Consider the following 26,582-nt stretch of genomic DNA (forward strand, 5'->3'; position numbering starts at 1 on the left):
CTCAGAAATCCACCTGCCTCTGCCTCCAGAGTGCTGGGATTAAAGGCATGCACCACCACGCCCTGCTAGGTATTCTCTCTTAATGCTCCTTGCTCCTTGAAATTGTTGTTCAACTGATTTTCATACATCAGCTAAGAATACATTAAATGAGACACTACTTTATTTTTATTTAAAAATATTCTCTTTTTGTTTCCAGTCTTGTTACCTCAACCCCCAAATAGATTCAAATATAAAAAACAACAACACTCAAAGGACTATACAGTAGGCAAAAAGGACAATGATCCCTCAGACAGGACAGCAGGAAGGTGGGCTGCTCAGCTGCCTTGCTTGCTGCCAGGAAGTGAGAACAGGACAAGGTTTGGGGAGCCATGCCTATTAGAGGTCACTGTCAGTGTCCTGGAGAAGCCAATGCTGTTCAGAGAGTCAAAAGACCACATGTCCTAACTATTGGCTGTCACCTGCATGAGTGGATTATGCGACTAGGGATAGGAACACCTGAAAGAAACCCACAGAAGAGGGTTAGGGAACTGACGTGCCAGGAAAAGGACCTGTTCTTGGCCGGAACAGAAAACCCAATGCATCAGTTAGAAATTCTGTTTTGCTCTGTAGCAGAGACAATTTGCCAGAGACTAAACATAGCTCTGGTCATGTCTAACAAAACAAGACCAAGAGAACTGTGTTACTTGTAAGAAACGGAGCTGTGTGAAGCTCAAAAATAAAGTTTGAGTATTTATAAAATTAAAAACAACAGCACCCACAAGGTAAATTCACTATGTCTGGAATCTAACTTTGAAAAAGTTCATAGGCATGCAAAGAAACAGGCAAACACAAGCACGTCACACTGAGACCAGATCTAGAGTCAGCACACACCCAAGGCTAGCAGCGAAGGCCTATACACCCCTACCTTTGAGATGTGAAGAGGAGCACAGCACCTTACAAGTGAGATGAGAGGCACATCTATGCTAGATATGGAAACTGATTCGACTAATCAGTGTACATGATATCATAGGAAGAACTGTAAAACATGGGGGGGGGGAGAACGCACAACCACAACCACTCTCCCCAAGAACGGTGAGCCCAGAAAATGATGAGGAATGACCCAAAACATATCTTGGCAGTTTCTTAAAAGTACTAGACAAAAAGGCTCTAACTCTAAGACACTTTGAATGGTGGGAAGGAGCTGGCTGTGCAGCCTGTCACATTCATACCCTTACCCTGAGCTGTCACCCCTCAGGCTTCTATCATGCCTTTCCCTTCCTCTTTCCTTGCTGACTTCTGGGAGCTGAAGGGCCTATCCCACTGAATCTCAGGCTACCCTGGACATGCTCAGCCTTTTACTAGAACATCTACAAGCTCCATGGCCTGCACATATATAGCAGCACATCTATCTATTGTCTAGTTGAGTAAAGCATCAAGAACATGTACCCGAATCAAGCTGAGACTAACATCCTGAAAGAATCCAGTGTGACAAAAGAACCAGACAGTATATTCCAGCTATACAAGTATGTCAGAAGAGTGGCTTGCTGGAGGGATACACAGAGGCCAATGGAGCAGAAAAAGGCATACTGTTGTTAGCCAAGCTTTCTAAGTTAGGCGAACTTTACAGTGATTCTTGAAAGACAAAAGTAAAACTGAGGGGAAAGAGACATTTTGGATAAAATAATGCCATATGAAAAGTCATAAACATGCTGATTCTAGGTGACAAATATTCACATGTGGGGATTAAAGGTCAAGGATTTGCTTTCTGTTAAAGATTATGTTTTAGTAATGATAAAAAGGAGAGATCACAATATAATTACATTTCTCCCTTTCCTTTTCTGCCTCCAAATCCTCCCATATATCCATTCTCCTTTGAATTCACGCCCCCCCACACTAATTGTTATTTCATACATATTCATACATATATACATTCTTAGACATAACCTACCCAGTCTGTATACTGTTACTCGTATGTATGTTTTTAGAGCTGACCAGTTGGCACTGGACAACCAATTGGTGTGTTCTTCCCTGGGGAAGACCTCCTTTCCCGCTCCCAGCTTTCCTCTTTGTGTCAGGCTGAGCTCTCGTGAGTTTCTCCCTGTCCACTTTGACATGTGCACTGGTAGCATCCTTGTTCAGCTCATATTTGTGCACTCATGTTGGTGAGACTCTAAATGGCTTTCTTTTAAAGAGAGAGTCAAAGTGGACTGTCAAACTGCTTAGAACTATGTCACTATGGTCAACTGACACAGGAAAATCCAACCAATGCTTAGAAATACAGCAAGGGCTCATCCCTCTCAGAAGTCATCACACTATGGCTGTGGTCCAATGCCTGACCTGCCTCGTACAGCAAAACATGTGTGGTACCTTGAATGAGAGGGACCTCCATGGCTTACAGATGTGAATGCTTGGTCCCCAGCTGATAGAACTGTTTGGAGATGTGACCTTATTGGATGAGGTGTGTCACTGAGGGTGGGCTGTCAGTTTTCAAAAGCCTAGGGTATTCCCATTTAACTCTCTGCCTCGAGGTTGTCTCTCAAGATGTGAGCCCTCAGGCACTGCTCCAGTGCCATGCTTAGCTGCTGCATGCTGCTTTCTGCATGATGGACAGACCCTGATTTTATAAGTCGCCTTAGTTATGGTGTGTTAGCACAGCCTTAGAAAAGTAACTAAGAAAACAAACAAACTTCTATCTTTATAAATAGCTGAAAACAGTCCTAAGGAATAACATTTTGCAACATGAAAATGACATGAAATTCCAATCTTATTGTCCATCAAGTATTATTGAACATATACATTCATTCAAGTATGGCTATAGTTTCCTCAGTGCTTTAGCAACTGAGCTAAACAGGTAAATACAGAGAAAATGATTATTACAAAACATGCCAGGAAAAGCTTTTGGGTGGCGTGCGACTTTAATCCCAGCACTCGGGAGGCAGAGGCAGGNCAGAGGCAGGTGGATTTCTGAGTTCGAGGCCAGCCTGGTCTACAGAGTGAGTTCCAGGACAGCCAGGGCTACACAGAGAAACCCTGTCTCGAAAAATCAACTTTCAAAAGCTAATCTCCTTTGCTTAAGTATCAGATTGTCTCTCTGCAATGCCTTGCAAGGAAAGTCATCAAGATGGCTGAGCAGGTAAAGGTGCTTGCCACCAAGCCTGCTGACCGCAATGACATGGCGGAAGGAGACAACCAAGTGTTCCTCTCACTTCCACCCATGTGTCATGGTATGTGAGTGCTCACAGACAGGTATATGTACACACATAGATACAATCAACCAATCAATAATCTCACTGCCCACTCAGGAGTTGAAGCAAGGTTCAGAGGCTAAATAATGCATAGTTGCCAGTAAGGTGGTGGCATGTTATAAAATGAAACAGAAAAATAATGTAAAATGAGCCAGGACAACAGAGGGAATAAGCAGTAGTACCTTCAGTGATTTCTGTTTTGTGAAAAAAAGCAATGAAAACTTAACTGAGGTGCCTTGAGAAGAAGGGAGAGGAGGGGAAAGGGAGGGGAGAGGGAGAGGAGCAGGAAGAAGGAAAGGGAGAAGAGGAAGAGGGGGAGGAGGAGGAAGAGGAAGAAGAGGAGGAGAAAGAGGGAGAAGGCAACAGCAGAAGCAGACTCGGCTAAGGAAAGTGTGTCTACTTCTCAGTCACCAGCATGGAGGTGGAAGCAGCAGCTTAGAAGCCAGCAATATTATTAAACAGCATAGAAATCTGGAATGAATATCTCTCAGGTTGAAATCTCTCTGTACTCAAGACTTACTAGGTTGCCTGATCTCTAGAATCTCAATGTTTCATGCAAAAAGGAAGTGGAAGGGTGAGAGACAGATACACAACTACCTTAACAGGTATTGTGTGTGTGTGTGTGTGTGTGAATAACTATTCAAAAGGTGATTGACAAACAATCACAATTCACATCTGTAAATGTCGTTTGTATATATCAGTACAAAGTAGGTTTGTAAAATGTAGTTATTTTAATGACGGTTTATTGGTGGCACTTAAGAACAAGAATACTAAACATAAACTCTTTGGATTTTCTCAAATTTCTGAGTTGCCAAATTCAATGATTTGATTTAGGTAAAGTGCTGAGACTGGTGCTAGATAACAGTATCACGTACTTGCATAAAGGATTTGCTGCCAGGATGACCAACTGTTCTGGACAAAGGGAAGACTACTTACAAGGTTCCTGACCTCATGGAGCTTAGGAGATGAGAGAGACAATGATAAGCACTAGGACCAGCAGCAAGAGGATGAAAGGAAGGGTGGAGAGCATAGGCAGGCAGAGTGCTAACTTTGCTGGGTGGAGTGTACAGAGGAAGCCTGGTGGCTTAGGTGGGAAGGACACAGCAGGGAGGCATGAGGAAAGGCCTGGCATGGGGGTGAGGTGCTTCAAGGAAACAGCCATGGACCAGGGCAATCAGAGTGGAATCTGGGTGACAGAGATGAGGCTGGACGAACAGGTTCCTGACCATGTAGGGCCTTAGTAGGGTTATTTTACTTGGGAGTCTGAAAGGTTTAAGCTCAAAACGGACAAAAATCAGGTGAGTAACCCTTGGCAGGGTCCTCTAAGGAATTAGTTATGTGACTCCCAAGGTTTTCTGAATTTAATCACTCTAAAAGTAACAAAGGAATGCAAGTCTAGAAATGGAATGATGGGCCTCAGTGTAAGGCTGCAGCATCTGACTGCCTAGAAGAGAGCTGAGTCCCCCCTCCCCCTCAAGAACGCAGGAAACAGTAGAGTTTTCCCTAGGAAGCCACTGTGACTGCAAGAGGCAGAGTCCATGTACAACCTGTGTGGTGGAAATGGGCAAGGCAAGAACTGACAGTGGTTTCAGAATGTCAGGGGACACTGAGAGAGGACTTGTGGCTCTACACCCAAGCATGTGCAGCAGATCCCTGAGACTGAGGTCAGTGGATGGGTCTCATCCTTGGTGATTTCCCATGAGACAACCTAAAGAAAGGCATTACATCATGAGAGGTTACAAGCTGAACCACAAGTCAGAGAGAGATGAGACTGTTCCCGATAGCCATCTGTACAGATGTGACTTTGCAATTTCTTCAGGGAAGAACAAAACGACTGAGAAGGAGGAGGGCTGTCATTACCTTTCAGCACAAAGCTGTCTTCTAGCAATGCAAGCTTCAACAGGAAGCTGTCAAACCCCAAGCTAGGAGGTATGGGATGGAGACGAACACATTTACAGCATTACAGACATTCAGAGTTCTAACATCCCCATTTATGGAATTTTGAGTAGCTTCCAGGAAAGATAAAGAATTTTGAGAATAGTGATACTGTTTAATAGTCAGTCTTGGTCTTAGTAAGGAAATGGTTAAAACTGAAGATATGGACCAATGTAGAAGAATTCAAAAAGGAAGTCACTGGCCTTTTTCTTTTTGGTTCATTGTAAAGGAACATAAATTTAGCCTCCAACCCACACCCCCGCCTATCCCCAAACTTCCCCAGAATCCTGTGCAGCCCATAGAAAACGGAAACTGTGCCAAAACAAATAGTGTGGGCTCCACTGTGTGTGTAGGGAGAGGGGGTGCGGGGGAGGGGGAGCCTGTGTGGAAAGGAGCAAAAAGAGAATGGAATCACTTCAGATGAAGGCCACAAAATGGAGACTCAATGAAGGGCAGGACTCCCAGAGTCATAGACACAGGATGTGCTCTGAAAATTCATAGACCAGATCCCAACACCAGTGATCAGAAAGCACAAACCGAAAGGGGAGGGGAACCGAGACAAAGCAAACCTACCTGTTATCATATCTGCCTCTAATTAAAGCATAAAACAGCCTGCTCCCACTAGCTCCCCAACTACCAGGGAACTGAGCGGGCACAGCTCAGGTGAAAGACTTCAGTCTCCAGCTACAAAGGGAGATAGCAGACAATGGAGCTGGTGATTCATTACAAAAGAATACACTCCAGAGGCCTGCAGCCTGCTGCCACTCGGGCTCACAGCACTATTTAAAGGAACAGCAACCTTCTTCCCAGCCTCCCCTATTCCTAACACCTTCTCTCCTGGTTCTGATGGAAAACAGATTTTGAAGAAAATGCCAGCAAAGCACTGAACTGTCCAAGAAAGGGAGGGCCTGTGTTCCAGGACCTGGCAGCCTCACCCCGCTGCAGAGTCAAGCACACATCTGCTTTCAGGTTGTAATGTAAGCTTTAGTGTAACAGAGTTTGTGTCTTGCTAAGTGGTTTTGAAATTAATTAGGTAAAAGCTGTTTTCAACTTTGTTCTTCTAGTTTACACAATTAGGAGAATGATTTTCCTTTTCTTTTAATCCACTGTGCTTATCTATAGACAGGACAAATACTGTCTTTGAGTATGTGAATCAAGTTAGAGAGACTTCAGCAAAAAACTTCTGTAACATGAAAATGAATAGGAGATAAGGGTATAATTTAAAGTACCACATGAGCATGTCTGGGTACTAATATATGAAAATTTTGCTATTAAAACTCTGTTTTTATTAAAAAGCTGAGCTTTGTTGTCAATAATTATGCAGTTTGCTAATACAACGAAAAGGCTGTGTAAAATTAGAGTACATGTAATAACAAAGCTCTGATGTGCACAAACCAATCTAATAACAAATGATGAAGATGACTCCTTCCATCCAGTGATGAGGCCAAGGGACAGGGAGGAGGGTCCAAGGCAAAGAGACAGTGAGCCATGATGCGATGTGAGCAACGCCATTTGAGTCACTTTTTCATATCCTAGCCAGTAACAAGCCATTGTCACGCCAACAGCTAGCCCTGACCAGTGCAGACAGCCTACACTGAAAATGCTTAGATATTAGGGCACTATCAAATGTTTGGATTTGATGTCTGGCTCAAAATGTACAAACCTATATAACAAAGCGGAAAAACAAACCCCAGGACAGACCAAAGACTTGATCCTAGTTAACTATGCCCTTTGAGTTTGTCTTCTAGATCGCAAACAACTATCCTATTACTTTCAGGAATATGGTGTAGACACTGAAACAAACATCACAATTCTGAAGACCACAGATCTGACTGTCTTTTCAATTCTATGGATTCAACATGAGAAAATGAGAAGTCTTTCCTTCAGCACGTAGAACATCTGAAAAAGCACAAAGATTGAATTTATTTACTAGAATCTTTAACCACTAAAAAGTCTCTTTCCAGGTTCCACTTTTTTCTCTGACCTCCTCTGTACCCCTGTTGATTAGGACACAGTACGAAGTATAAACGAGCAAGCAGGGTTTACTTGTCACACTTCAGCATTCCCCAAACCAAGGGGCGATGCTCCAGGAGGCCACATCAGTCTGATTTTAACAGTTCCTGTTTAGATAAGTCCTTCACTGATTTTAAAATCCATGTGAGAGCTGGGGGCTGCCCTCTAACACTGCCTCTTGGTGGAGATGTGTGGACTCAAGGTGAAGCAGCAGCATCTCACAGGCGTCAGAATTGAGACCTGGGCCCTCCACAAACCCCCCCTCCCCCGAGATCCTGAAGAAATAAAATGGTACATCAAAAACCATTAATTAGATTCTACAAAGGAGTAAGAAGTATTAAAAACAATTTAAGAGTTTCTCTACTTTCCAAAGGAGGAATTTCTTGACAATTCCTTAACTCAGATTAGGAGAAAACCCTCCTTGGCAGGATTTATCTTTTGAAATTTCCCTCTTCTCTGGGTCAGGACGGACTGATTCATGTCTACAGGTTTCCCTCCTTCCAAACAGCACTGCAGGGCATTATATAACATTTAACTAAACAGTGCTCCAGCACCAAAGGCGATGCCTCTATCTGATAGCTTGCTGCCTCTCGCCCTCCGGTGGTGGCTAGTTGAGAAAAAGCGGAGAGAACACACAAAAAAAGGGGGGGGGGGCAACCTCCTTAAAAGGAAAGCACTGTCCAGGGAGAGAAGCCTAGGGCAACCTGATCCCAAGTCCGAGACCAAAGGGTTTGAAAAATCTATCTTGGAAAAAGACGTTCTGATAAGTCACAGCTTCACCACTTTCTTCCAAGGCACAGATTTTTTTTTAAAGGGGGTGGGGGTGGGTGGGTAAAGGCGCATACAGGAGGGTGGCAACTAAATAGCCCTGCTGGGATGGGAAGAACATTCACCTTTCCATCTGCCGGGAATGACTTGCTAAAATGCAGTGCAGTCTGCTTGACACAACCAGAGAGGCAGAGCGAGGGGGTGGGGAGAGAAGACAGATGAAGACCTTCCTTTTCCTACTCCATCTCCTTCTAACTCAGGCAATCACTTGCCACTTCCACGTCCACATTTATTCTATTGGGGAAGCAGTGCCTGCCTCTGCTACACCAAGATGGTCCGTGGGTGCCCATGGAACACATCCTTTGGCAACAACAAAGCCACGGAGAGGAAACATTCCTCCCCAGCCTTCATTTTGATAATCCGTTCAGAAAGAAGGCAGCAAAGCACATTCTCCAGGCAAGCCTGAGACCCATCCGTCCGTCAGTCCGTCCGTCAGTCCGTCCGTCAGTCGGCTTTCCCAGTCACAGACTCTTCTGCAATCCTCAAAAGGAAGTCACTCCCTCTCCCCTTCCTGGCAGTCCACAAGAATCTCTTCCTACCTCTGCAGTCTCTCTCCCTCCCTCTTCTCAGAACCAAGACAAAGAGGTAGACAAATCCCCACAGGCTCTTTCCTGAGCTACAGCTGCACACTACAGGAAACTGGGATCGGCTATGGAGCCGAGGGAGGGGGAGAAAAGGGCACGATATAGTACACATGCTCAAAGGACCGACACTTCAGCTGATAACAATAAATCTGCCTTTTTAAGAAGACAACCCTCATTAAAACTTGGCTTACTACACAGCAACCCCAGACCTTTCTGTAGATCCCTGAGACAGAAATGTGTGGAGGACATACAAGTCTTACCTGAGTTACCATTTTCTTTTTCTCCATAAACCAGAAGAAGCAGATGATAACCAGTTGGAAGCCGCCGTAGCGGGACACACCTCTGTGGCTCTCTGCCACCCCGTCCCCAGCTAGCTGGTGAAGGGCGGGCGACGGGCCTCCCTTAAACGTTTTCCTGCCTTTCTCTTTCTAGTGTTTCTTCCTTTCTTTTCTCTTCCTCTCTGGCAGTCTCTCCCCCTCCTTCTTTCTCCAGCTCCCTCCCATATCTCAGGCAGATGGCTGAAGGAAGCCCCACCCCTGAATGCCTAAGGTAATTAATCAGAGTAGAGCCCCACCTCTTCCTCCTCCTCCCACCCCTCCCGCCAGGCTGACAGCTCCCAACTCCAGAAGCAGGCCTGCTGGAGAATGGCAGTTTGGCCTGTGCTTTACTGTGCGCACGCGTGTGTGAGTGTGAGTGTGTGTGTGTGTGTGTGTGTGTGTCTGCGCGCGCGCGTGCATAGGGCAGGAGGGGAGACTGAGGAGGGGTAGGCGCCATGTGCTGGCACATTAAAAGGCTGTGATGGTGGTATTAATTATATTGCTCTAGAAGCACTTACCACAACTTATTACAGTTAATACAGATTTACCAGATTATGGCATGAATATCTGATAATAAAGAAGAAGTGAAAATTAAGGTTCCCCCCCCACTGATGGACATTTATAGATAAGAGTGGGTCTAATGAAAGGTGTGGAGCAAAAAGCTGCATGGTGACAGAAAGGTTTTCAAGGACAGCAAGGGAATGGTGCTAGAAGCCAGAGGCGATGTAATGAGGGCACAGGACTGGGAGAGAAGGGAGGTCAGTTATGTGCCTATTTTTCTCTCTTCTAAAAACCCTAGAGATTCTGAAAAAGGTGTCACCATAAATCTGCCTGCTTGAGGGACACAAGGTGTGCACATCTGGCTGCTGAAGCTCCTCACTTCACAAAGCTCAGGCTAATGGGAACTGTTTCCCCTGCTTTCGCTGTGTGTCAGCTTACAGTGAGAAAGGATGCCTGTCTTATATAGCCACCCTGGCTATCCACCCACACAGGTACCTGCGTCATTCCTGCACAGTAACAGTTACCACAGAGCTCAGAGAACACAGTGGCTCACGACACTGTTGACGCACCACAAGCATTCTTTTAAGTCCTCACATTAAAATGCTCACAGGTGAACTGGGCTGGGATGCTGGTCCCATTCTGTTCTGTACTAATGACCTCAGGAAAAAAAAATACTGAATTCTGAACATAATTTCATCATCTCTATATAAAGACTCAATTATGCAAATATTTGATAAATTTAAGCCTTTTGTCACTTTTTCATAAAAGTTAAGATTTAAAAATGTATTCTGACAAGATCCTATCCTAAAGATTACATATATTAATTCTTCTATACTCATTGAGAGGTAGAAAGGACCAATTGCAAACTTAGGTTTAAAACAAACAAACAAACAAACAACCCTCAAACTGTGAGTCAGTAATCCCAGTAGTAGAGTTTCTTGCTGTCTCCACCAGGACTGTCTGGCCCAATGTTGAGCCAGGCTTTTAATATGTAACAAGTAATACCATTGGTTAGCACTTTGCCAACACAACACCACCATGTTCTCTCAGTTACCAGTTATTTTAATAATTCCAAAAAGAAAGCAAAGACTATGGAACCATGAACAAACTCTGGAGCCCACAGTCAGGTCTGTGTAATAGGGCAGAAGCTGTCCTCGTATTTTACAGATATGAAGAAAATGTGCAAAAGGATACTTTTGGGCTAGAGAGATGGCTCTATGGTTAAGAGTTTGCACTGTGCTTGCAGAAGACCTGAGTTCAGGTCCCAGCACCTATTCTGGGCACCACTGGGTGATCTGACACCCTCTTATCCATTCTGTTGGCACCCACACACATTTGCACAGACACACATGCACTTACACACACACACACAAACACACACACGTTTTTTAAGGGGTGGGGTTTTCAAGCACAACAGTAAGCAAACAAAAATGGGAGAGGAGTAGAAGAGCATAAAATTAACACCTTTATAAACATGCCAAAGTCTGAAAATCCAGACATCAAAAAATATAAAAGGCAAAGTAAGAAAGAAGAAAGGGCAGACAAAAGCAGGGCAAGGCAGTGCTTCCAGTCCTTCCTGTACTTTAAGAAAAAAAGTCATATTTGTGAAATAATTGTGTTTTCAGCTTGGATATATAAAATAAATCTTAAGGTCCTTGTATAGCACACGTTTTTGAATCAAACAAAAAGCTGCAAGCACCAGAGAAGCTAACTGGATGCTTGTGTGTAACTTCAGTCCCCTCCTATAAAGACAAGGGGACATTATTATTATTATTATTATTATTATTTTGGTTTTTCGAGACAGGGTTTCTCTGTATAGTCCTGGCTGNCCTNGAACTCAGAAATCTGCCTGCCTCTGCCTCCCGAGTGCTGGGATTAAAGGTGTGCGCCACCACACCCGGCTAAGGGGACATTTTTTTAATAAAAAGGAAAATGAGAGGTTCCCATAAGCAAAAGTGTGGGTAACTGATAAAGGTTTCTATAGGTCCAGGAACTTAAACTGCATTTTAATACACAGGATTAATATTTTATACTGCAAATAATAGGCTTAAAAATTCACTTCCACTAGGGACAATAAAAGCTAAAAATAAAATATGCAGAAATGATTTGTATAAAGTCTCTGAACAACAGGATCAATGTGAGCACTGGCCAGTGGTATTCTAACGTGTGTCCCTGACTTTAAAGGCTGCCGTAGAGGACAACTTGCTCTTTGGTGCCCAAGAGATACAAGAGCAACTCAACAGCACAAGTCTGACCCAGCAAAACAACTCAAGTCCCCGGTGGCTGAATGTACCAAGGAAAATCTCACTTGACAATTTGTTTTTGTCTTTCTCCTGGAATGGAAAGACAGATGGGGTTGGAGGGTTGGGGAGGTGGGCATATGAACAGAGCACAATAGTCAGTTAAAGAAGATCATGTCTACCCTGATGCAATAACCTCTGGTTTTCAGCAGTCTGCCTGGACATGGGAGGTACTCAAGAAAGGTTTGCTGAATAAACAAAGGACAGGATACTTTGTCTCAGTTTCTTGATGGTTTCTTTGGCATTTCATTCCTCAGAACTCCAGCTTCCTTTCTTTTCTGCTGCTCAACTGAAATTCATCTCAGTCAGTTAGGATCTCCAGGTGATGACCACATTCAACAGACATGTCATGTCTTTCCTGACTTTGGGAAACTCACCCTTAGCTTCAAATGATGCTTCATCTACTGCCACACTCCCAGCCAGTCACACAGGAGCCTGGGGACTGTTGTTGCTGGTCCTCAGACTACAGCTGTCCCTTGGCAGCACTCCAGGCAATGAGGCTCCTTCAGCTGTTTACCCGCCTCAAAGGAGGGGGGGAGGCAATATTCCAGTCTTTCCTAATTTTATTTATTCACCCAAAGTTCATAGCTCCTCACAGCAGTACCCCAGTGAAAATGTTTTTTCTGTGCAGAGGGGAGTCAGGTATTTTCAGAAAGGATATGTGTGTGTCTATTTTTTCCCAGCAGTGGACAAGGCAGAGGAGAATCTTCCCGTGGCTTGCATTCTAGCATGCCTGTCTTATTGGTGAAGGGTAGATTTCACAGCAGGCAACACAGCTTCTTTTGAAGAACTTACGCCAAGATGGCTTCTGAGCAGGCTCTCTACACCCTCAGGACAATACTGAGGAACTGAAATCTCCTCTGTAGAGATGACGGAAGCTCAGCTAGGTGAGAGTAAGCATCTTGTTGATAGGCAAGGAATTTGAAGAAATTAGGGTCAAATTCAAGCCTGCAGGTGGAGGGCTCCTCCTTACTCCAGGCTGCAGTAAGCCAGGGTAAATCCTGTTGTGTTTTCCACCTGCGCGTCCCCACGCTCACAGATGTCTTAATAGCTGGTCCTCTACTGGCATCCCTGGTCTGTCCTCCAAGCATCTCACAGTTGCCAGTAATCTGTCTAAACATGAATCTCATCCTGCCATGTTTCAACAGGAGGAAAAGTACTCTTTGGTTTTGTCAAAATTAGTGTTAACTGTACACAGTAATGAGCTTCCACATGTGTACCTCCCAGCTAAAAATCTCTATGTTTGATTTACATTTCTTTGATGGCTGAGAATATTGAAATTTTTTCTTGTGTATTTGTTAGCCATTTGTACTTCTTTTGACAACTGTATTTCACTCATTAGCTCGTTCATTTCTTCACTCTATTTCTTTCTTTATAAGATCTATTCTTGAAAGGCTTAAAGTTTGAGTTGCTCATATATTCTGGTATCACTCCCCTTGCCAGATGAACAGCTGGAAAGACCTCCCACTCTGCAGCTCTCTCTTCACCGTGGTAAGTGTTTCTCTGCTATGTGAGGCTCCTTACCTTGATCCTTACCTTCATCCCTGAGTTACCAGGTCCCACTCAGGAAGCCCATGGCTGTGCCTGTATATGAAATGATTTCCCTAACAGTCCTTTCTAGTAGTTTCAGAGTATTTTCGATTTTTTGAGACAGGGTTTCTCTGTATAGCCCTGGCTGTCCTGGAACTCACTCTGTAGACCAGGCTGGCCTCGAACTCAGAAATCCACCTGCCTCTGCCTCCCAAGTGCTGGGATTAAAGGCGTGCGCCACCACGCCCGGCGGCATCTTATATTTTTGTTGGTTGGGTTTATTAGTGCCTCCTTATTTTTCTTCCTTACAAGGCTAATGTAAATGAGGTCATTTTCCCAACTCTGTAGTGGGAAGTGGAAACACTACTTGCTTGCTTTAGCAGACCTGTAAGAGTCCCAGCTCCCCATCCTCCAGTACGCACCATGCCCTGCTACATGGCGTGACCACAGTTAGTACAACTTGGTTTCTCTTCCTGGAGCCCTGAAGTAGCCTTCTATTCTCCATGGCTTACTTTAGATATCCTCACCCTTGAAAACTTTCCCAGCCCTATCTACTTTCCATATCCCAGTTAGCTGCCCTGTTCCTGTGGGCACGCTTTACCTTGGCATCTGTCTCATGGACCCAAGTCTGCATGATTCTGATTGCACTGTGAGCAGTCTGAGGGTTTTCTATCACACCTCAGCTCTTACAAATGCTTGGATGAACTGTGGTGGTAGTGGTGGTGGTGATGATGATATGCTTGTTGAACTTAAAATAATAATATAATCTGTCTTTAGCCATTTTTTAGGCATACTTTGCAAATAAAATGTAAAGTACTTTGGTAGTTAGTACAGTACTATGAAAGCATTCTTCTAAGAATATATCTGGCAATATTTTCAAATTTATAAGTTTATTTCAATATCTTTCAGAACACTGAACTGAAGAGTTAGGTAAAAAGATAAGGTGAGATAAAGATTTTTTTTTAACCTTTATTAGAGTACCTGGGATTGTAGACAGAATACCTGCTAACTAAAAACCCACCTCACACACTTTTGCTCTTTATAATTTTATGGTTGTGGCTCAACTTCCCTACCTTCAACCCATATACCATTTATGCTATAAAGGTGGATCCAAAGTCCCTGACTAGAGGCAGGGCTCGCTCACATTTTCCCAGGCTGCTTTCAACACCTAAGTGAAGAGCAACATTAAAGAGTGAGTACTTCCTCCAACAGAGAAACCTTGGCCATACAAAAGCCTTCACAGCACACCCCTGCGATAACTCTCAGTGTCAATTTACTCCTAATTCTCGATACCTTTCCATAAGCATCTTAAGATATGACTTCAATAGCCTCCTTTGCTCCAACATTCCTTTCAATATTAGTGACATAGATGAGATTTAATTCTATAATCACCAGCTGCTTCTCCCTCTCTCCCCCATACTGCAGGGTGCAATTCAGACAGCTCATTTCAGAATAAAGGGTGAAAATAGAATCTGAAAACGGTTTTAAACCTTGTGCATTTATATACATACAAAATCCTCACACTTATTTCTTGTACCTCCAAATCCAACCTTTAGAAAGATGAAAACATGTACTAACATCATGGTAAGACCAGACAAATTAAAACACATTACTTCATTAGTTATAATTTTGGATTAGGTAACTTATTCATACCATGTAATATTTCAGCCTTAAACAACCTGAGTCATTTATATAATTGACATGATGTCTACTCTCTTGGTATTCTGAGAAATTTCTCAGATCAATACTAAAAGTGATACAATGTAAACAAATGTGTCAATAACTAAATTACCAAGAAAATACACGGTTACACTGAAAATCAAAATGTATGCTTTCTCTAATACTAAAATATGCCCTGGATCTATTACTAAATTACTAGGGACTATGCTAGCTTGGTTGTCACTGTTTCTCTCATCTGGCAAAGTACTTGGCACATGGTAGGTGCTTAAAAAACTTTAGTAAACTAATTCAGATTGAGAAATCAAAGCCTGAGTGTATGTGTGTGTATCACTGTAGGTCAGAATCATCATTTCTTGGAGAACTACAAAGCAGAGACACTAATTCATGCTGCAGTACTTTGCAAACCCAAGTGTATCTCAGTATCTTTAATTTCATTTGCATAGGTAAGTCTAACTCCCCCATAAGCCAAGCATCCTTGGGCTGCCCTTGGCTGTCCTAAACCCTCAATCAGTACATTTAGCTATCTCTAATGACTGAAGATCCTGCTTCCAACTTCCTGTAACTGCCTCACTAGGAGTGGGTGACAGGGTAGTCTATAATAGTTCTTCACTAAGTACCAATTGTGGCAATAAACAACACCCCTAATTTGCAACAATAGCTACATTTTAACTATTCAGTCAGAGATGACAGGTGTTTAATATTAGACCACCCACAAGAATTTCAGGGCCTGGCCTGGTCAATCTCAGTGTTAGGGAGGGAGATTCACATGGAACCTGAGCTCCAGGCCAGCAAGTTTCATAGTGCAATACTGTCTAAAAGAATAAAATAATTAAATAAATGAAGGACAAAGAATTATTTTAGGTAAATTTTCTCTTATTATTTTTTTTTGTGGGAAAAAAACCGAAAGCATCTCTTAAACCTTTTTCTAGCAATCCTCTATCTTTTTAACCTGCCTGTATTCTTAATCTGATCTGGTCGAAATTGGGTTCTGCATGAATTATAAGTAATAAAATAATAAATTTCAATTGCACGCTCTCCAGCAGGCATTATTTTATTAACATTAAGAGCAATGACAGGTCAGACACTTTATTACCTTCCATTAAAAAGAACTCACTTTGTCTCATTATCTCAACATTAGCAATCCTAGAAATACTCAATTAAAAAATAGATACAAATCTTCTCATTAAAAAAATGCTATTCAGTCTTGTCCCTAAGCATGTTCATTGTACAATGCATTGGTACACAACTATAGGTATTATGCAATGAGTTCTGAATAAAACAAGTATTATGACACAATAGAAACTTCTTAAAAAGCATTCATAGTGTAAGAGCATAGAAAACAACTATTGCTCATTTACAAACACAATGAAAACTGTTCCATCAAAAAGTAGTAAATAAGTTCATAAAATAGTTTTTAATCTTTCCGTGTAAAACTGTTCTTTCAATCCATTAATTTACTACTGGTGTGGCAGAATGGAGAAAGCACCTTTAACTGTAACATCTCAGGCCCTGAGTCTCAGAGCTGCCTTAATTTTAGATGGAATAAAACACTAAACACAGCAAGACAGGAAAGCATGGTTTAAAATACGTAACACTAAACTCACCAATAATAAATCCGAGCGAATAAAAAGACTGAGAGCACATCAATTCATCTTATCACCAATGAATCAAAGTTTCACTGCCAACGATTTTATTCAATTGTGTCATAGTCTGAAGAGAACTTTTCCACAGAGTGATTTAATGCTTGTGGTTACTGCTAGCTGGTCACAGCTGGGACTTATCAAGACACACCAGTATTTACTTGTAAGAAGATTGGCTTCTAGTCTAGTTTCCTGACACGTCCAGCCTTCGGCTGTAAGAAATACCCCTGATGTCAGTAGAGAAACAGTCCCCAGATAAACAAAATCCATACATGATGCAAACCTCGGCATGGCAAGTGTGGTGTGCACTGCACTTCAGCTGAGAAATCAAAACCCATAGAAGGTTATATAGTGCCCATAAAACACAGAGACCAACATGTCAGGACACAGCTAAGGAGAGAGGACAATCTCCACAGGGTTCCAGGACTGGGGTCTCAAGGCTTGAACAAAAGGGAGTTTACCCACAATGGGTTAAGATCCTAGCCAGCTCTGTTAACCCTGTACAGATCTGCTCAACCCGCAACTTAGGTGCTAGGTACTAGAATGGGGTCAGAAAGGACAATAATTAAGGATCATGGAACATCTGTAATTCAGAATTCAAAAAAATCAATAAAAGTGAAGTTATGTGAGCATAGCTGTGTAGAATAACTACCCTAGCTGGAGCCAGAATCCAGGACGCTTCTCCACTTATTCCCTATACTGTTGCCAATTGAAAGACATTTATACAATGCAATATGCTTTATACAGCTTAACCTTTTCTGGTTCTGGATTTTAACAAGTTAACAATGAAAATGTCACTAATTCTACCATGGAATAATTGGAAATGGTAGGCTAAAATAAATAATTGGAAATGGTAGGCTAAAACCAGATTAAAATAGTCTAGGCATGGCCTGATTATGTATTACCTTTCTGAAAAATACAGCTGCATTTGGGCACTGCCACCTGAACCTCTCAGTTGCCTCCAGAGATCCTCAAGTTTATTATATCATGGAGGCATGATAAATACATCTATACTGCCCAGCCTATCCTGCACCCACATTCTCTGAAGCGTCAGAATTTCTAATACTGAAAAGCTAACCACTTCTGTCTAGCTATTCAACACTATTAAAATAAAATCTTTTGCTACAGCAAATTAGAAAAAAAAATCATGAGAAGCCCGGCCCAAATGTACCATGTCACATGAGAGGAAACCTGTATTCTAACCCAGCTTACCTGGACAAGAGGATACTGATAATCCATGCAATATACACCATACATAGCAGAGGGAGAGACTCCAGATCTGGACAGCACAGAAAGTACCTCAAGTTTTTGTCTAGTCTGATGTGTCCTGTCCAAGGGAACTAGAAGCACCTTCAAAAAAATAAAATAAAAAAATTCCCCCACTTTCCCTGTCTACACAGACAGGTGTGTTGGCTCAGCTGGGGAAATCAGAGGTTAGTTCAGAGCAAGAGATTCAGTAGTACATACAAGAGAAGTTTAAAAAAAAAAAAAAAGCAAAATATTCCAACTAAGTTAGCTGTACATGCTAAAGACAGCGTTAGGGATTGGTTTTTAACTGACAGCTCCACCAGAAAGGCAAGAGGCAGAAGATGATAGCCAGGGAAGAGACCTCTGGCTCCTTAAAGCAACAAACAAGGGCAGAAACGCAAGGTATCTGGTAATATAATGTTCCAGGCTGTGTGTCAAAGGGAATGCTCCCAACCTAGGACACTGGAGGCAAACGGGCAAATGGGACTGTATTATTTTCTAGCCCTCCCTTGGGCAAGAATGCGCATGAGCGTGCGCGCGCGCGCACACACACACACACACACACACACACACACACACACACACACACACCCTTCCTTCTTACTGTCTCCGGTGGAGACAGGTGTTAGGATTAACAGCATAAAACCCAGCCATAGAAAGAACTGGCCAAAAAAAAAAAAAAAAAAAAAAAAAAAGTCACACTGATACATGCAGAAAAGGGTCCCTTTCATGACACTGTATGTTTCTGTATCATTTAACACACGGCTCCCTCCTGCTTTAACAGGAGCGAGGACAGCTGGCAGGATCAGCTAGAAAAGAGGAAGGTGGCCCCAACTCTAAGCAACATGAGTACATTGGAGGCCTGCAAATATGCAGGGCGTGCTCTCAGCTGTTCCAGTCAAACTTGGAGGGATTAACTGTGGCTGCCTGTGAAGAGGTGGGGGTGGAGAGGTCACTACAGAGAAGCAGTTGCTTTTCTCCTTTTAGGAAGTGGCTTTCCCCACCCCACCATTGTTTGCACACACATGTGCATACATATTTCTGTAACTGATATTAAAAGGAGTAACAAACAGAGACAGGTGTGAGGTTAGCTGACAGCCCACAGAAGTTGGCTTTCATCTACAATCAGAACTAAGTAGTCCTTAGAAAATAACACACAATGCACAAAAGGTGAAAATAAACAGCTGGGAAGACACACCAGGCAAAGCCATTCCTCTTTAAAATCCTCTACTTGGGACAAACATTCAAAGATTCAAAATGCTAATTCTAAGTTTGTCTCAGTGTTAGGCCTCCTAATATCCTGTGGCAGAGCCAGCACTGCTAGGACATGCTTTCCTGGGTGAGTAGGTGAGTGAGGGCCTGTGCTGGATGGCTGCTCCCAACCATACCAAGTGCACCCCTTTCTTACCACAGCCATTGAAGCTAAGTGCACCGGTATTCAGGAGAAACTTTTCTTTAAGGTTGAAATTGGCACCGACATATCTAGAGATGGTCTTCTGGGTACAATATGTACCTTAAATCAAACAGACTCAAAGACCATACAAAATACTAGAATATCTGTAGCTTGTCAGCACTGATTCTCCATGAGGATCAAAAAATAAACCAATCCAATATAATTAAAACAGTTGGATGTGATGGACTATGCTTATAAACCCCAGCTACTGAAAATCAAAGGCAAGAAGATCAGAGTTCAAGGCCAGCATGGCATAAGAAAGCAAGAACACCCAATCCCACACCAAAAGGAAGTTGTTTACACCTACTCAACACAAGGTGCTATGCTAAGTACTAGAGAAAACTAGTAAAAACAGTCTGGTTGTGAAGTATTTCAAAGGTACAGGTGAAGTCAGAGGTGAAATACTGCCATAGGGCAGATGTAAGAAGCACCGTGAACAATTTACCATACCTGGGTCAACCCTTGTTAACATGTGCTCTCATCAGACATTCGTACAGTGCTTCCTGTCACCAAAGTCTTGCTTCTAACACTTGATTTGCCAACTCTGAAAGAAGCTCACTAGAGGCTCCTAACATCTGGCCCCATCTTAAAGCCTATGGTGTACATTTTAGTTGCCCCCTCTGAAGCTAATAACTAACAGAAAAGGGGTGGAGGTAGGTCTCAGTGGCAAGCAGTTGCCTAGCATGCAGAAGGCCCTGGGTTCTATCCTAAGGTGGCAAGAGAAGGTATGGAAGGCAGGGGCAGGTCTGCAATAAAAATCTTACAAAAAAAAAATCCTCTCAAATCAGAGAATTTTACATGACTTAACTTCACTACATGTTGTTTAGAGCAGCACTGCATCATTGGGCACATGAGTACTTGTCAATCAGCTCCTAAGTCACTATTAAATCTTCTGAGACTCTGATTGGTGGTACAATGATGAGCATAGCTGCTCACTAAACCTAAGATTCCTCTTGATGTGAAGACTTGAAAATGATAATGTGACCACAATAAACTGACAAACCCAAAGCTTCACCAGTGAGCCCAGTTTGATACTGACAGAAGATGAAATGCTTGGGTGATACTGTATTTAAGATAACAGAAGAAGCCTGGAGTGGTGACACACGCCTTTAATGACAGCATTTGGGAGGCAGAGGCAGGTGGATCTCTAAGTCAGAGGCCAGCCTGGTCTATACAGGACAAATTTCAGGACAGCCAGGGCTACCTAGAGAAACCCTGCCTTGAAGAAAAAACAAAACAAACAACCAAACAAAGAATAAACTCCCAACAAATCAGTCCCCCAAAATAAAACATATAACAGAAGGGTGGAAGTGGGTAGAGCGACACTCAAAGAGAAGGCAAAGGACTGTAAACAGAGTCTTCAGTGATCCTGACTTCTAGAGCACAGAGAGCACAAGATGAAGTGGGCCCCGAGTTCTTGCAAGAGCCCGCACACACGAGGCATTTGCTATTTGTCTGCACTCCATATCCCTTACCGATGCCACTAGCAACACACAAAGGCTGAAGAGAATGAAATTTAGAAAAGGTGACTGCACTTACCAGACAGGAGCTACTTCCCAGTGCTGGTCTGTGACACTGGTACTATGTGGATCAAAATAAAAAGTAGAAACCACACTTGCATTTAAATCTCACCAAAACTTTCTGCCTTGGGCTCAGGAGGAAAGCACAGGACAGTCACTGGCACAATCAGTGGTCAATCCTTTTCTTTTCCAGGAAAACTTGTCACACAACAGGTTCTTCTCCCCATGTCCAGTAAGGGTCATCTGCTGAGTATAATGGCACTTCTTATGTGAACCTTGGAATACTTGTATTAGATCCTTCGCTTAAGGACCTATCCATTTGTCTTGCACCATTCTCAAAATTGCTGATAAAAGTAGTTGGTATAAGTCATTGCTACAAGTTTCTGCCATCAAGGCTGAGCCATTCCCACCCCAGCCCCCTCCAGCCAAGACAAACTGCAATCCCTTTCAAATCAAGAGACCAGATAAACCCTTCTTTGTTCACTTGCTCTGCCAGGCATTTTGATCAGAGTGAAAAGAAAAGTGTAAGACCTTCAGCTCACCCACACTTATGTTCCTCAGTCAATATCCATTCACAGCAACACAGCATCCAACTTGGTGTAAGTATGAAGGCTCCCAAAGAGCTGACAATGCAGGGGAGAGAAAGTAAGTGACACTGGATCACATGTGATAAATGCCACATCTAGTTGAAGATGGCTGGGATAAAGTTAAATACAGCAGCAACCTACTGGTTTCTACTGTCACCCCCTCATTTTCTGGTGTGAGGAAGACTAGTAATAATCCATAGACAATGATTAACTAAATTCGGATGGCTTAGCAAGTTTGGCAGATAAAAGAGGAAGAGGAAGGGATTGAGAGTGGAGCAGCATTCTAAGTGAATAAACACACTCTGTGAGTAAAGCCCACAGAAGGGAAGATAAACAGCACAGAGCCAAAAGCTTGCACGACTATCTGCCAGAAGAGCTCTGTTGGTTCCAGCACGAGATGGTTGAGCTTTCTGCACCAAGAGAAAGGCTTCAAATCATGTTTACCAGAATACATGACAGTAAAGGGTAGAAACACACCTTCACATGACAAATAGGATTTAAAAAGGGGGGTAGTAACAAAACCTGAGGATGGAATGAAAGGCGTGGCCAGCCGGCTGTTGCCAAGTTGACAGCCGACTGTTGCCAAGTTGACCGTGCTTTTCTTGGTGTTGTCTTTCTAAGTTGGTGTAGTCTGAGAATCCCTGATCCAAAACTAGGAAACTGAAAACCTTTGGTCATTGATACAGACTCAAAAAGTTTCTGATTTAGCATTTTTGGATCTCAAATTTTTGAATTAGGAATGCATAACCAGTGCAGTCTATTAAAGTATTCCAAGGCCCCCAAAGCCTTCTGAAATCTAAAACTCTTCTGGGCCAACGTATTTTCGATAAGGGGTATTCAGTCTTACTGCTAATACATAGTAAGTCTGCAATAGCAGCACTGGAGAGGCAGAGGCAGCTGGAGTTCTGGGAACTTGAGCCCAGCCTGTTCTACACAGTGAGTTCCAGGACAGCCAGAGTTACATGGTGAGTCCCTGTCTCAAAAGAAAAAAACAGTAAAATGTATAAATAGTGAATCCTTTGGCATCTTGGGCGTGAGCTTTTGTTATGCAAAATCAGAGGCAGGCAACGCTGTCCCTACAGCATTGCTACCTCAAGGCTCTTCTCTTGGGCTGGCAGTTCCTAACTGTCTACTTTTTTCCTTTGGGAAAGATTTCATATTCCTAGTCATCTTTAATCTTCTGGGTCTCCATTACATCTACTCACTCCTTCACTCTCATAGCTTCATATACCATCCTCTTAGGGGCTGGAGTCCTATGGGAACTCCAACCCTGTCACATATTTAGCGGCCCCCTAGGCTTTCTTTTGTAATCTTGGTAAAGGGCTTTATGATCTCAGAACTCTTTCTACACACTTGCAAAACCAATAACACACACACACACACACACACACACACACGACAGCAAAACTCCCACCGGCTTGAGTAGTAGTTAGGGACCAGGGTACTAAGATTTCTAAATGCTTAGATGTCTGAGTTTGGGAAACATTTCTTAAGTGGTCCTTTGTAAACAGGAGACCTCCATGGCTCTCTCAAGGAGGCCAGTCTTTCACATATGTACACATGTTTATACTCTTGATATGGGTGGGGTCTGGCCAATTTTTGAGATGCCTTTGAGGCATCTTTCCTGATGCTCTGGTGCCAGGTTTATTTTCTATCTCTTCAGCAGACATACTTTTTGAGGCCTTAACTTTATGCAGACTCTTGTGTTGGCTAAACTACAAGCTTTGAAAATCCTTGTGCTCTGCGTTTTGTCCCCGATTCTTAATTTGACCCCAGCTAAAAGCTGTTAGCAATAATCATGCAATACTCTACATATTGGACTACTTTGGAATTTGTTCTACCAAATTAGTCTGTACTCTTTAAACACACCTTCCACACAAAGTCTCAGGACATAGAGAAAATGTAGAGTTTCTCTTTGATAAAGTAACAAGAGCGATCTCTAGTTCCGTTCCCAGAGAGTTGGTGTGCCATCTGAAACCACATGGACACAGTCTTTTCTGGCCATATTTCTGTGGTATCCTTGTCTTCTGGCTTCCTACCGAGAGTTGCATAGTAAGCATGGTTCTGTCTGATCTTTTCTTGTTACTGACTTATCCCTCCCTTTTGGAAGAGGATGGTACTGTGTACCAGTGCAGTTTGGAGGAAACAGGCCAGTGGAGTGTATCCTTGTAACTGTATCTTATCCCTGCACCCTTCCTTCCTCCCATTCCCCTACAAGGTGGGCTGCTTTGTTCCTGTACTAGCTCTCTATCATAGCATTCTACCTATCACAGGCTTGAAGCAATGGAGGCAATGGCTGTGATTTGAAATCTCTGACACTGTAAGCTAAAATAAGCCCTCCTTCCCTGTTGAGAACAGTGTAGAAGATGGAGGCCTAGCTTGTGAAACTTCAGAGGGAAGATTAAAGACTCTTATCAGGGCCATTGCTATTTTGATTGTGAAGATTCCAAATCCTTGGCATTTCCATAGTAATTTTACAATAGGTTTGTCAATTTCTATAAAAATGTGGCTGGTATTCTGATTGAGATCACACCCAATGTACAGACCAGTTTGAACTGGCTTCCTATCCTAGAAGAGAGTCCATGCACAGCTTATTCTTCCAGTGCCTCGAGCTATCTATGTTCTGTCCAGGCAGGGATTGTTATTAACTTCCCTCTAGACAGTGTGATACTGATCACTTTTCTCAAGTCTACTAGACTACATAATACTCGGATCCCTGTAAGAATAAATATGCTGATGTGGGGTGAGGGTGAGAAAAAGAGATCCAGAAACACATCCAGAGGTATAAAACAATTTGGCGATAGAACAGTTTCAGAATAACTGCAACTAGACATCAGCCACATGTGGCAACAATGAACTGATATATACACTTGTACCATATAGAAAATTAGACCACAGGCCTAAAACACAAAACATGAAAGTACAAACTTCAGGAGTAAAATTCCTTGAATTGAGCAAGATTTCATAGTTATGACATGACCTATGAGTGTTGCTTGGTGGGAAGGTGCATGCTTACCATGGTCCAGGCCCTTGGTCTTATCCCTAGCACCAAATAGAATAAAAACAAGCCATAAAAGAATAAACCAACAAATCAGACTACACTAAAAACTTTTCAAGCCGGGCATGGTGGTGCACACCTTTAATCCCAGCACTTGGGAGGCAGAGGCAGGCAAATTTCTGAGTTTGAGGCCAGCCTGGTCTACAGATTGAGTTCCAGGACAGCCAGGACTACACAGAGAAAACCTGTCTTGAAAAAAAACAAAAACAAAAACAAAAAGAAGAACTGAGAGTTCTACATCTTGTTCTGAAGGCAAACAGGAGAAGACTGGCTTCCAAGCAGCTAGGACAAGGAAGGGTCTTAAAGCCCACGCCCGCAGTGACATACTTCCTCCAACAAGGCTATACCTCCCAATAGTGCCATTCCCTGGGCCAAGCATATTCAAACCACCACAGGTTTTAAGACAGACTACATAAGAAACTGTACAACTGACCTAGAATCAGTGCTTAGTAACGTCTTAAAACATCACATAAACCTTTCATACAGCCTGCCCAGTCCACTTGCTAGTATTACTATTTACCCGGAGAAATGAGAACCTATATTCATATATACACCTGTACAAGAACCCTAGGATACAAACAACCCACACACCTACCGAGACAACACTTACCATACTGCCACAGTCACAAGTGAGCACCGTGAGTCATCAGCAAAAATGGATGAGCTTTCAGTGTAACATCATGGTGCCAGGTACAACAAGCCCAGCCATAGGGCTTTTCACTGTAATGGTTACATTTTTGTTAAATTCTAAAAGTACAAACCGATCTATGATGGTGGAAAGCAAATCACTGGCTACTTGCTAGTGTGCTTGGCAGGGAAGTCCATCAGGACATGAAGACTCCTCTGAAGATCTGTAATCTGTCAGTTATCTCACTTGTAATAGTGACTTCAGGGGTATGTACATGTCAAACTTAACAAACTGTGACTTTGCTGTATATCACTTATTGTGTATTAATTACACCTCAGTAAACTGTCAACAGAAGACTTAATTCCCACCTTCTTCAGTGCTGAGGTCTTAGAAGGTCAGTTATCTGCTTTGAGGGGAAGGAGGAGTGGCAAAGGGAGATGGGAAATCATCAACTTGTCCTCTTGGAAGGAGGTAAAGGATATGGTGGAAAATGTCAAAAGTAAGCAGAGGAGAAATGACACGGTGCTCTGTCAGTTACTAATCACCAAGGCTGTGTCACTGGCAGACCCTCCCTTTGCACTTGCACATGACCTTTTCACTCTGTTACTCCAATCTTGCGAAGAGAGGGGTATATAGTCTATCTTTCTTCCTCCAGCATCCCCCACACTCAGCAGAATTCCTGAATGTTCTAAACCAGCGTGTGTGCTGGAGACTGGGGCTATGAGGCCAGACTAGATGGAGTCAAATACTGAAGGTAGGCTCTCAGCCTTATGTTTTGGGAGGCACTGTCTCTCTGCCTGGAATTCTTTCTTTGGAAGAAGGTAACAATAGAAACTCACAGTTGCTGTGTTCTCTAAGTTAGTGCACAAGCAAGTCCACTACGCACTGATGATCCTCAGCATCACCTCTGATAATTTAGGAAGGAGGGAATATTACCTATATGTCAGTTTAGAGGAAAACACGATTTTTTTTTTATGCCTCTCATTCACCTTGTAGTACCAAATAAACTAGAAGCAACCCCCTCCCCAAGTCCAATATAAAGAGTTAATGGAAAAGGGGACTGTAGGGTGTTGGAAGTGTGGCTGCCTCTTCCCAGACTGCATTTATCACTCTGCACCCTACAGTGCATAGGAACAGTCAGCCATCAGGGAAGCTCTCATTCCTACTGAGAGAGGGGCAGGGCTGACAGCAGCAGTGGGGTGGTGTGGGAACCCTCGGGTTGGCACCAGCCCCTTGCTCTATTCAGACCTGTAATCTCTTCTGACTTTGATTTAATGCAGCAATTACTGGTAATGTGGTTTGAAGGAGATAAATGCCCAGTGTAGCTGTCTGTCGCTTACTCCGCTCATGATGCAAGAACATTTTTAAATTAAAATTCCCTTTATGATAAAGGAGCTGCTTCACTGAATGTTCCTGTGCAGGCCTGATATGGAGCATCCCCAAAGAGGATTAGAAACTAACACCCTCCCTCCTGTACAATTACCCTACACCTAAAGTAGATCCTTAACCCTAAGTTTTTCTCATTTATATAATTAG

The 26,582-nt window shown here is 42.9% G+C and overlaps 1 protein-coding gene across 29 annotated transcripts in view; it reads right to left on the reverse strand.

The window, feature by feature from the left end:
- Rbfox2 (RNA binding fox-1 homolog 2) overlaps nt 1-26,582 on the reverse strand; it is a 227,308-nt gene that overhangs the window by 69,117 nt on the left and 131,609 nt on the right. For 4 of the 29 annotated variants that reach the window (XM_021216976.2, XM_021216972.2, XM_021216973.2 and 1 more), the window contains exon 1: nt 8,845-9,121. The exons of 23 other annotated variants lie outside the window; for them this stretch is intronic. In XM_021216976.2, the coding sequence (XP_021072635.1) occupies nt 8,845-8,871 (27 nt within the window). In that variant the 5' untranslated portion in view covers nt 8,872-9,121. Of the gene's footprint in view, nt 1-8,844; nt 9,122-26,582 lie in introns of those variants that run through there. 2 more of the 29 variants (XM_021216974.2, XM_029547845.1) reach the window with 2 other exon arrangements.

Source organism: Mus pahari, chromosome 17 (assembly GCF_900095145.1).
Source record: "Mus pahari chromosome 17, PAHARI_EIJ_v1.1, whole genome shotgun sequence".
Classification (NCBI taxonomy): domain Eukaryota; kingdom Metazoa; phylum Chordata; class Mammalia; order Rodentia; family Muridae; genus Mus; species Mus pahari.